At 35.5% G+C, this 12,748-nt stretch overlaps 1 protein-coding gene across 2 annotated transcripts in view; it reads right to left on the bottom strand.

Moving 5' to 3' along the window:
* Positions 1 to 12,748, bottom strand: part of COPS4 (COP9 signalosome subunit 4) — a 40,550-nt gene that overhangs the window by 16,669 nt on the left and 11,133 nt on the right. For both annotated transcript variants that reach the window (XM_077882732.1, XM_077882731.1), the window contains exons 2-4: positions 6,902 to 6,981; positions 4,829 to 4,980; positions 4,158 to 4,261 (exon numbers count right to left, since the gene is read on the bottom strand). In XM_077882732.1, the coding sequence (XP_077738858.1) occupies positions 4,158 to 4,261; positions 4,829 to 4,980; positions 6,902 to 6,981 (336 nt within the window). The remainder of the gene's footprint in view (positions 1 to 4,157; positions 4,262 to 4,828; positions 4,981 to 6,901; positions 6,982 to 12,748) is intronic.

Genomic DNA, 12,748 nt, shown 5'->3' with positions numbered 1-12,748 from the left:
TGCATATATATTCCTTATCTACTACATTTTACCTCTAGAAAATAAATCCCATGAAAATGATCAGGGATGTGCACACATATGTACAAGGAATATTCATTTGTAAAGTTACTCATAAATATCTGTAACAGGAAAAAACTGGGAATCACCTATTATGATATTTATAATAATCAACTAAATTATGGTATATAAAGATGGTAGAATAATATACAGTTGTTATAATCATTACTATATAATAATAGTCATCACATATTTTTGCTAAATGATAAAACAACATGTAAAGACACCATTAAAATGTATTTCTGTACGTATATATGAAGATAGGAATAGCAATTATCTCTAGGTGTTGAGATTACAGGTGGTTTTCATTTTCTCCTTCATCCCAGTAGTCACATTTTATGTCAAAAATGCACAACTGAACATTTCACATAATTCAAACTCACAATATTCAAGATTAATCCTTACAAAAATTAATCCTTTTTATTACAGCAAAAGTGATGCCACCATGTGGCAAGAACGGAGTTTACAATTTACATGGCCTCAGCTCTGAAATTAATCCTTTACTTTAAAAAATTTTTTACACTAATTCAAACTTTTTCCACAAGTCATATGTTACTAGCATTTGTACTACACTATTTCCATTCACAATTCAATTTTCATGAACCGCTATAATTAGTACTATACTTTTTGAATTTTTCAATTTTATGCCAAATCTATCTTTAAATTTATTACTGTAATTGTCAGAATGAATCATCATTTAAAGAAACAAGTTTTCAACTGTTTATCCAGATGCTACTTTAGTAACAGCTCTTTAGATGACCACTCTTTAGTTTAATCACTTTTTAGGTTAATTTAGAAAACTGCTAAATTTTCAGTTCTCTGATATCCTCACAGATAAAGATAATGCTACAGGACTATCAAAATGATAATTACCACCACTACAAAGAATAATCTTATATTTATTTCAACTACCAGTGAAAATAAATCAATTGCCTATACTATGAAGAAAATGCTCCAGATAGACTAAGACCAAAGCAAGTAAGAAAGCCCATCCTTTCCAAATTCTCAAAGGAAAAAAACCAAATTAACAAGAAGCCTTGGAAAGCAAAATTAAAAAAAAAAAAAAAAAAAAAAAGGAAAGCAAAATTCAACATCTACAAAACGAAGCCTTTTGGATATACTGGCTGCTTTTTCAAGGAAAATTACTGCCTAATAACTTCAGAAGTAATGTACAAAAGGTAAGATGCCTGAAGTAGTGTCTGCCTTATCAGTCTTCACAAATATTAGTGAAGACAAAAAAAAATCCCTCATTTGCCTAGTAAAAGAGTAGAGAAGCGGCTGAAATATTTTTAAGTCATTTATAGTTATTTTTATACTTGTCAATTGAAAGGGGAAGTGTAAAAAATACATATATATATATAAATATTTATATATATATATAAAATATAACCAAGAATCTCACACCTGCTCTCCTTCTACAATGTACTTGGGAGAAATGTTTCATAACTACAGATGTTTTTAAAAATACTTATCAAAAGGTAAGATTAATTGAATAAAAGTTACAAACTATCATCTTAATTTTTTCTAATTGTCTCCCTCTCACTTAGTCTAGCATCCCAAACCCAACAACCCACTGAATGCACCATGACCTCTAAACCATTGACCTCATTACATTGTTACTGTCTTTTTCCCCCTTAAAGGTCTCATTTCACTCCTTACTTAGTTTAATCCCTATGGTCAATCACTGTTAATTACTGAATTGAATATGCACTCATGTCTCCTGTCCATCCTTTGCTGTCACACTTGTTGTGCAAAATCATAACTCTGGTTAAACCTAAGTTTCCCTACTCCTTTCCTGCATCCATGCAGCTGAACTCTGATGGAGAAAAACACCTAACTAATCTGAATCATCTCGTTTCAATCACTACAACCTTCAGATGAGTCCTTAATGCTGCCAAGTATATTATATATTCCTAGTCCTCTTACTCTTAAAGAATTTTTTCCAAAAAAAAAAAAAAAAAAGAATTTTTTCCTATTCTTGTCTTCCCTCAACTTCAACACTCCCACCCCATTCACACTTCCAAGAATACTGAAGCAATCAGTACTTGCAGAAATTCCACCACCTTATCACTAATATCAGCACTCACATACTTGGTATTCCTGGCTGTTAGTGTAGCTCTCTGGGGCTATTCTGCCAAGCAGGGAACATCTGGCAATGTCTACAGACATTTTGATCTCCACAAATAGGGGTGATGATGCTACTGGCAACTAGTGAACAGAGGTCTAGGATACTGCTAAGCATCTTGTAATACACAGGACAACTCCCACAACAAAGAATTATTCTATCTAAAATACCAACAGTGCTGAGGTTGAGAAACTCAGCCACAGATGATCCATGCAAAGCCTATTCACTAGTTTCCTTCCCCTCCTATCTACTCCTGCCAGAATCCTTTTCTCTACCCCTCCATATAAATTTTTGCTTTCTAAAAAATAAAAAAAATCATAAAAGAAAAAATCTGCTGCTTCTTCCCTATTTCTCTGCTCCCTTCTGTGAAACTTCTGCAGAGTTGCCCATACATACCATTTTCAGTTCTCTCCCTATTCTCTCTTAAACCATTCCAATCACATTTTTTCACTCTTATCATTTCATCAAAACAGCTTTTATCAAGTGTCTTTTTTTTTTTGTCAAGTGTCTTTATGACCTCCACATTACTAACTCCAATGGTTAACCATCACTCTCATCTTACTTGACCTATCAGCACCATAGCTAATCACTTGCTCCTTCTTTTTTTTTTTTTTTAATTTTTTTTTTAATTTTTTTTTTAATTTTTATTTATTTATGATAGTCACACAGAGAGACAGAGAGAGAGGCAGAGACACAGGCAGAGGGAGAAGCAGGCTCCATGCACCGGGAGCCCGATGTGGGATTCGATCCCGGGTCTCCGGGATCGCGCCCTGGGCCAAAGGCAGGCGCCAAACCGCTGCGCCACCCAGGGATCCCAACTTGCTCCTTCTTGATACATTTTCCTCTTGACTTCTAGGCCACCATACTTCACATTCTTCTGTTTTTCTTCTTATCTAAATCCTTCTCACTTTCTCCTGCCCCGATCTCTTAATGTCAGTGTTCTGGGAATCAGTATTCAGTCCTCTTCTCTATCTGTATTTCCTCCCTTGGGAATCTCATCAATACAATGGTTTTAAATTCCATCTATATATCAGTGACTCCCGAATGTAGCCTGTATTTCTCTCTTAAACTACAGACTAATATATTCAACTCCCTACTAGATACTTCTACTTGGTTATCACATTTCCAAAATGGAATTCTTCATCTTCCCTCAAAACCTATCTTTTACTACTCAGTAGATGGCAACTCCATCTTTCTATTTATTCGGACCAAAACCAAGATTTATCTTGGGCTCTTTTTCTCATACTCCATATACAAGCTACCAGAAAATCCTTAGCTCTATCTTAAAAACATACCAGAATTCAACATTTCTCACAATCCCCATCTTCTCTGCAGTAGTACATAAGCCTTTTAACTTATGCTCTTACTTCTATCATTACTTGCCTACAGTTATTCTCAACCAAGTGGTCAGAATAATTTTCTAAAATATAAATCAGATAACGTGACTCTTCCATACAAAATCCTCTAATGGCTCCCCCTCATTTCACTTAGAGAAAAGCCAAAGGCCTTACAATGACTTACAAGAACCTACATAATCTGATCCCCGGTACTCTCTGATCTCAGCCCTGTCTTCCCTTGGCTCACTTCACTCCGCCCACACTGGTATCCTTGATCTTCTGAAAGCACTCCAGGCATGCTTCCATCTTAGGGCTTTTACGTTAGCCATCCTCTCTAAGAGGATCTACTGATAGTCTTCCTTCAGCTCATAGCCACTCCCTTACTTCCTTCAAGTGTCTGAGAAGATGTACCTGGACCACCCTTCCACTCCAATCATCCTATTTAATGATACAACCTGTTCCCCAACTTTTCCTTTACTTTTTTCTATAGCACGTATCACCTTCTAATTACTACAACATATATGTACTTATTAAATTATTTATGATGTTTTTTGCACTAGAATGTGAGAAAAAAATATAAGTGAACAGTGATACATAGCCTATATACATGTCCATCCAATATCTACTATTTACTATACTTTTGTCCTGTTTCCAAAGGAATTCCCACCAACACTTGGGCTGCATTTCTCCAATCTTCCTCTTTCTCATATATGGATGCAAGATGCTGTCTTATGGAAGCAACCTGGAATAAGAGGTGGATATGTTAAATTATTTCAACTGACATTAGTGACTAATTAAAATAAATGGATGCTAAGTTAATCTATTGTAATAATGCTTCCAATTAACATATTTAGCTGGCATGTAAATAGTACAAGTTTAACTAGACCACCCCAATTATTTTTTAAATGAATTTTGCATTCACAGAATATCAAAATACTGAACTGAAAAAACACATTTCTTGCAATGTGGATTATAGCAAGAATTTAGTATAAATATTAAACTTTCCTTTTATGTTAACTGCACATATAATGCTGGAGTTTTCCTATGTTTATAGCCTTATTAACAATTTTACTGATTCTTAAAAATTATCTAAAGAGTAATATTTGGTTCATAAATCAAATTGTAATATCTGAGGAAATATCAGCTAGAGTTATAACACCGTAATATTTATTTTTACATAGTAATATGCTGTTTGGCACACTGTTGTCAAAAATAAGACTGGATAATCATCTTCTCTAAAAATATGGTAATATCTCTCCAAAAAACTGCTGCTATCTCATGTTCAAAAATCACAGCTCTAGATTTTTACCTGCTCCTCAAATGAAATGACTCTAGGCTGGATCTTCTCCAAAGTGAAATGATAGATTTCTTTGGCTGTGCTATCAGGCAGGTTAGGGAGATGCGTACAGAAATCAGTCAGCAACTGTCGAGAGATCACGAGACTGACATTCTCATTTACCACTTGTCAAAAAAGAATAAGAGATAAGACATAAGTAAACATGAGTAATTTATAATTTTTCACTAAGCAATAAATTTTTATCTAAAATTAATATTAAAACAATATATATTAATGCAACTTTCAATGTATTATTCAGGGATTTCAAGACCCATATCATCTTATATTAGAGAATCAGTTTTCCTTATGCTGAATTATTTGATTACATAATGACTACACCAAAACAGTAAAAAATCCCACAATTTTTCTAAAAAACTGAAATCACTGGGGAAAAGTTTTGTTTTACATTTGAGAATTTTATATTGTATTTTTCCTTATTTTTCTATAAAGGGAAGGCACAGAAACACCTATATTTTTATTTACATACTTATATCCCACCTAGTTACAAAAAGGAGTTAAAGAAGAAACATAATTTTTATGAAATTTAAATAAAACAAATAGTGACAGTTACTGCCACTTGTACTTTTCCAATAAAAATATAACAAATGAGAACTGAGGTCAGCACTAGATGTACAGACATATTTAATGACATTATTTATAAACATTTATGAGTTTTTATTATTATCTGTGATTAAGGATGAAAGCTCTGAAGCCATGCTACTTCCACTGCATCTGATCAGATACCCTCAAACAAGAAACTTAACTTCTCTGTGCTTCTGTTTCCTCGTCTGTAAATTGTGGATAAGGCTGCTGTGAAGCTTAAATGTACTATCTATAGAACACTTTAAACAATACGCTGCACAAAGTACTCAACAAATGTTCATTATTATTATCACTATTACTATATTTTAAAAGAGGTATCATGCTTGTGACCACTGCTCAGATAAATTAAGTCTGAAATCGGCAGTTACTGGGAAAATAAATGATGATTCAAAACCTGTTCAGCTGATATAAATGATTTTCAGTAGACGGCTTTTCTTCGTGGTTCATCGGAATCAAAGTTTATAATAAAAATCACTATTCTTTTGCTACTACAATGTAATATTCTCAATAATACTATTCCTAACAGTCTTTCTGAAGTCACTATCAGTTCATCACACATTGCAGGCCCCAATTTTTTGAGGCAGTAACTTACAATAACCTGTAACAAGCTTCTAATCAGTTTATGATATAATAATCACAATTCATTCTTGGATAATACTGGATACAGCTGAGAAAATAGTTTCACTGTAAGTACCATTAGGCACTTATAATTGTTAGAAATTACTACACAAACTAGCACTTCTCATGATGATAATGTGTGTGAAAGCACACTACAGACTGTAAAGCACTCTCAAGTGTCATTAATATTAACTCAGTATCAATTCCAGCCTGAATTTTGAGTAATTTTCAAGATAACTGGATATGTCTAAAGTCAAGAAGTAGATGAGAATGTCTTGAAGAACAGGAATTTGTAGTTTCCATTCAAATGGAATGTTCTTAACATTAACAACAGTTAACACTTATGTAGCACTTATTATATGCCAGGTACTATTAAAGCACTTTACTATGTATATTAACTCATTTAACCGCATTTAACTCATTTAACATCTCTACCAGGTAGTTATCATATCCCCATTTTATAGACAAGGAAATGGAGGCACAAAGGAATAACTTACCCAAGAATACACAACTAATAAAACAACGGACCAGACTGAATCTAGACTATTCTCTTTACCATTATGCTATATTGTCTTTCATCAGTTACTATATCAATAGCTATACAAAACCTTAATTGGTAATTGGTAATGTAAGTCTGAAGACAACTTACTAAAAAAAAAAAAAATCAAGTGGTAAATAGTTTAAATTCTAAAATCAATTTCAATGTATATTTAATTTAATCTCAATGCAAATTATATTGGTAATTTGATATAAAACAAGCTTGCTCAAGCTTTGAAGTCCTAACTCAATAATACAAGGCAAACATGGAATTTTCATTCCACTTACTTGCTTCGACAAAAGCTTTCAAAGCTTCTAGTTGTTCTGCCCCAGATAACTGAATGGCTTTTTCCAGGATCTGACGATACCTAAAACAATACCAAATAAAAATAATGTTCAGAGGACACTAAGGCTAACTTTGATGTTTATTCATTTCTATTTATCCTGGTTTCTTTCACATTGATCTAATTTATTATTTTCTTTATAGTACAGCACAGATTTTTTTTTGTTATAAGTTCCTGGTCTATCACAAGAAACACTAAATCTGGGATCCCTGGGTGGCGCAGTGGTTTAGCGCCTGCCTTTGGCCCAGGGCGCGATCCTGGAGACCCGGGATCGAATCCCACATCGGGCTCCCGGTGCATGGAGCCTGCTTCTCCCTCTGCCTGTGTCTCTGCCTCTCTCTCTCTCTCTGTGTGACTATCATAAAAAACAAACAAACAAACAAACAAAAAAACACTAAATCTGTAATGCTAAAGGATCACTTCTAGTTTTCTTTACAGTATACCACAATTTTTTAAAAGTTTTCAAGCCTGGGGACACCTGGCTGACTTACTCAGTAGAGCATGAGACTCTTGATCTAGCAGGTTATGAGCTCAAGTCCCAAACATGTTGTGGGCATAGTCTACTTAAAAAAAAAAAAAAAAAAAGTTTTCAAGCCCCCCACAAGAAAGTGAATCTGTAACTCTAAGTTATTGGATCTAATGTACCATTTTTTTCTTGAAAAAGTTTTAGTTTTGAATTTAAACTAAGAAGTCAACTTTCAGGGTGCCTAGTGGTAGCTCAGTCGGTTGGGCATCTGACATCTGACTTGATTTTAGCTCAGGTCATGATCTTAGGGTTGTAGGATTGAGCCCTGGACAGCTCCATGCTCAGCGGGAGTCTGCTTGGGATTCTTTCTCTCCCTCTGCGCCTCCTCACACTTGGGCACAGGCATCTGCTCATGCTCTCTCTCTCTCTTAAATAAATGAATCTTTTTTAAAAAAAAAGTCTCTTATGCTTGCTTCTCTCTCTTTAAAAATAAATAAATAAATAAATAAGGTTTCTTTCAAATGCCTTAAAAAATAAGCTATATTTCCTTCAATTGTGTATTATACAGACACACAAGAATGTTATTTGAGGTAACCCAGAACCTTTTTCCCTTGTGGACCTAATGAAACTAGGCTTACCAACAATAGGATAGTATTGACTAGGGCAGCCCAGGTGGCTCGGCAGTTTAGCACCGCCTTCAGCCCAGGGCCTGATCCTGGAGACCTGAGATCGAGTCCCATGTTGGGCTCCCTGCATGGAGCCTGCTTCTCCCTCTGCCTGTGACTCTGCCTCTCTCTCTCTCTCTCTCTCTCTCTCTGTGTGTCTCTCAGGAATAAATAAATAAAATATTAAAAAAAAAAAAGGATAGTATTGACTAGGCAGTTAAATCAAGTTTTAGAGACTGAATGTTACTTAGTGTGTACAAAATAAGCTCCACCAAGCCAAAGGTACTGATAGAATACTCTTTATGCCGTCAGTGCCTATATATTCTTTATTTGCAATCACTTCTAAAAACTATTCTAATATTCACGATCACATAAGATTCAAATCAGCACTCTAAAAAGGATGGGGGAGGGCCGTTAAGGTTCAGTGGGTTAAGCATCTGCCTTCAGCTCAGGTCATGATCTCAGGATTATGGGTTTGAGCCCCAGTGGAGCTCCCTGCTCACTCTGCTTCTCAGTCTCCCTCTGCCCCTCCCCTCCATTCATACTCTCTCTCAAGCACTCTCTCTCAAATAAATAAATAATTAAAAATTAAACAATATCACATATTAAATTACACTAAGATAAAAGTTACTGAACTGAATAAAACTGAATAATGTAAGAAATATATGACTATTAGAACTAATAAATGAATTCAGTAAAGTTGTGGGGTACAAAATCAATGTTCAAAAATCTATTGTATTTCTAACAGCCAAAATACGGAAAGAGCTCAGGTGTCCACCAACAGATGAATGGATAAAGAACATGGATATATATATATATAATCGAATATTACTCAGCCATAAAAAATAATGAAATCTTGACATTTGCAACAATGTGGATGAACTAGAGGGTATTATACCAAGTGAAATAAGTCAGAGAAAGACAAATATCATATGATTTCATTCATACATAGAATAAATAAACAAAATTGATGAACATGGAGGAAAAGAAGGAAAAACAAAATAAGATGGAAACAGAGAGGGAAATAAACCACGAGAGACTTTTTTTTTAAAGATTTTATTTACTTATTCACAAGAGACACACACACAGAGAGAGAGAGAGAGAGAGAGAGAGAGAAGGGCAGAGACACAGGCAGAGGGAGAAGCAGGCTCCATGCAGGGAGCCCGATGTGGGACTCAATCCCGGGACTCCAGGATTACGCCCCGGGCCAAAGGCAGGCGCTAAACCGTTAAGCCACCCAGGGATCCCCAAGAGACTTTTAATTATAGGAAACAAACAGGGTTGCTGGAGGGGAAGTGAATAGGAGGATGGGGTGTGTGAAGGGCATTAAGGAGGGTACTTGATGGAATGAGACTGAGTGTTATGTGTAACTGATTAATCTCTAAATTCTACCTCTGAAACTAATAATACACTACGTGTTAATTCAACTGAACTTAAATTTTTAAAAAAATCTGTTGTGTTTCTATATACGAATAAATTATCAGGAAAACATCCTATTTACAATTACATCAAAAAGAATAAAATAACTAGGAAATAAATTTAACTAAGGTGAAGGATCTGTACACTGAAAACTATAAGACACTGATAAAAGATTGAAGACATTAATAAAAGGAAAGATATTCCACAGTCATGGACTGAAAGTATTAATATTGTTAAAATACCCATACTACCCAGAGCAATCTACAGACTCTGAAATCTCTATCAAAATTCCAATGACATTTTTCACAGAAATCAAGAATACTAAAATTTGTATGGAACCATAAAAGACCTTGAGAAAAAACAAAGTTGGAGGCATCACACTCCTTGATTTCAAATTATTACAAAGCAATAGTAATCAATTGGAGAGGGAAACAGGCATTCAGATCCAGGAGACAGATCCCTCCACCCCCAAAATCAATAAAAACCATTCAACACCTCAACATCTAATAGTGAAACTTGCAAATTCCAAAGATTAAGAGAAAATCCTTAAAGCAGCAAGAGACAAGAGATCCCTAACTTACATGGGGAGAAATATTAGATTAACAGCAGACCTCTCCACAGAGACCTGGCAGGCCAGAAAGGGCTGGCAGGATATATTCAGGGTACTACATGAGATAAACATGCAGCCAAGAATACTTTATCCAGCAAGGCTCTCATTCAGAATAGGAGGAGAGATAAAGAGCTTCCAAGATAGGCATAAACTGAAAGAATATGTGACCACAAACCAGCTCTGCAAGAAATATTAAGGGGGACCCTGTAAAAGAAAGAGGAAGCTCAAAGAAATAATCCACAAAACAGGGACTGAATAGGTATTATGATGACACTAAATTCGTATCTTTCAATAGTAACTCTGAACATGAATGGGCTAAATCATTCCATCAAAAGACACAAGGTTTCAAACTGGATAAAAAAGCAAGACCCATCTATTTGCTGTCTCCAAGAGACTCATTTTAGACCTAAGGACACCTCCAGCCCGAAAATAAAAAGTTGGAGAACTGTTTACCATTCAAATGGTCCTCAAAAGAAAGCAGGGGTAGCAGTCCTCATATCAGATAAAGTTTATCCCAAAGACTGTAGTAAGAGATGAAGAGGGACACTATATCATACTTAAAGGGTCTATCCAACAAGAGGACCTAGCAATCATGAATATTTATGCCCCTAATGTGGGAGCTACCAAGTATATAAATCAATTAATAACCAAAGTAAAGACATACTTAGATATAATACACTAGTAGTAGGAGACTTCAACACAACACTTTCTGCAAATGAAAGATCTTCTAAGCACAACATCTCCAAAGAAACAAGAGCATTAAATGATACACTGGACCAGATGGATTTCACAGATATATACAGAACTTTGCATCCAAATGCAACTGAATACACATTCTTCTCGAGTGCATATGGAACTTTCTCCAGAATAGACCACATACTGGGTCACAAATCAGGTTTCAACCGATACCAAAAGATTGGCATTGTCCCCTGCATATTTTCAGACCATAATGCTTTGAAACTTGAACTCAATCACAAGAAGAAATTTGGAAGAAACTCAAACACGTGGAGGTTAAAGAGCATCCTGCTAAAGGATGAATGGGTCAACCAGGAAATTAGAGAAGAATTAAGAAGATTCATGGAAACTAATGAAAATGAAGATACAACTGTTCAAAATCTTTGGGATACAGCAAAAGCAGTCCTAAGAGGGAAATACATCACAATACAAGCATCCCTCAAAAAATCGGAAAAAACTCAAATACAAAAATAAAACATACACCAAGCAGAAGAGAGTTAATAAAGATTTGAGCAGAACTCCATGAAATAGATACCAGAAGAACTGTAGAACAGATAAACAAAACCAGGAATAGGTTCTTTGAAAGAATTAATAAGATAGATAGATTAGCCAGCCTTATTAAAAAGAAAAAAGACTCAAATTAATAAAATCACGAATAAAAAAGGAGAGATCACAACCAATACCAAGGAGATAGAAACGATTTTAAAAACATATTATGAGGGTGGCCCAGGTGGCTCAGCAGTTTAGCTGATCAGCCCAGGGCCTGATCCTGGAGACCTGGGATCAAGTCCCACGTTGGCCTCCCTGCATGGAGCCTGCTTCTCTCTCTGCCTGTGTCTCTGCCTCTCTCTCTCATGAATAAATAAATAAAATCTTAAAAATATATTATGAGCAGCTATACGCCAATAAATTAGGCAATCTAGAAGAAATGGACGCATTTCTGGAAAACCACAAATTACCAAAACCGGAACAGGAAGAAATAGAAAACCTGAACAGGCTGATAACCAGGGAGGAAATTGAAGCAGTCATCAAAAACCTCCCAAGACACAAAAGTCCAGGGCCAGATGGCTTCCCAGGGGAATTCGATCAAACGTTTAAAGAAGAAACAATACCTATTTTACTAAAGCTGTTCCACAAAATAGAAAGGAACGGAATATCTCCAAACTTGTTTTATGAGGCCATCATCACCTTAATTCCAAAACCAGACAAAGACCCCACCAAAAAGGAGAATTACAGACCAATATCCCTGATGAACACAGATGCAAAAATTCTCAGCAAGATACCAGACAATAGGATCCCAGAATACATTAAGAAGATTATTCACCATGACCAAGTGGGATTTATCCCTGGGATGCAAGGCTGGTTCAACACTCGTAAAGCAATCAATGGGATAGATCATATCAAGAAGAGAAAAAACAAGAACCATATGATCCTCTCAATAGATGCAGAGAAAGCATTTGACAAAATACAGCATCCATTCCTGATCAAAACTCTTCAGAGTGTAGGGATAGAGGGAACATTCCTCAGCATCTTAAAAGCCATCTACAAAAAGCCCACAGCAAATATCATTCTCAATGGGGAGACACTGAGAGCCTTTCCCCTAAGATCAGGAACACGACAGGGATGTCCACTCTCACCACTGCTATTCAACATAGTACTAGAAGTCCTAGCCTCAACAATTAGACAACAAAAAGAAATAAAAGGTATTCAAATTGGCAAAGAAGAAATCAAACTTTCCCTCTTCGCAGATGACATGATACTGTAGGTAGAAAACTCAAAAGACTCCACCCCAAGATTGCTAGAACTCATACAGCAATTCAGCAATGTGGCAGGATACAAACCCAATGCCCAGAAATCAGTGGCATTTCTATACAGTAACAATGAGACTGAAGAAAG

The sequence above is a fragment of the Canis aureus genome, chromosome 33, assembly GCF_053574225.1.
Source record: "Canis aureus isolate CA01 chromosome 33, VMU_Caureus_v.1.0, whole genome shotgun sequence".
Classification (NCBI taxonomy): Eukaryota; Metazoa; Chordata; class Mammalia; order Carnivora; family Canidae; genus Canis; species Canis aureus.
The sequence above is the reverse complement of the archived record's forward strand: the minus strand, read 5'-3'. Positions and strand labels throughout refer to the sequence as shown.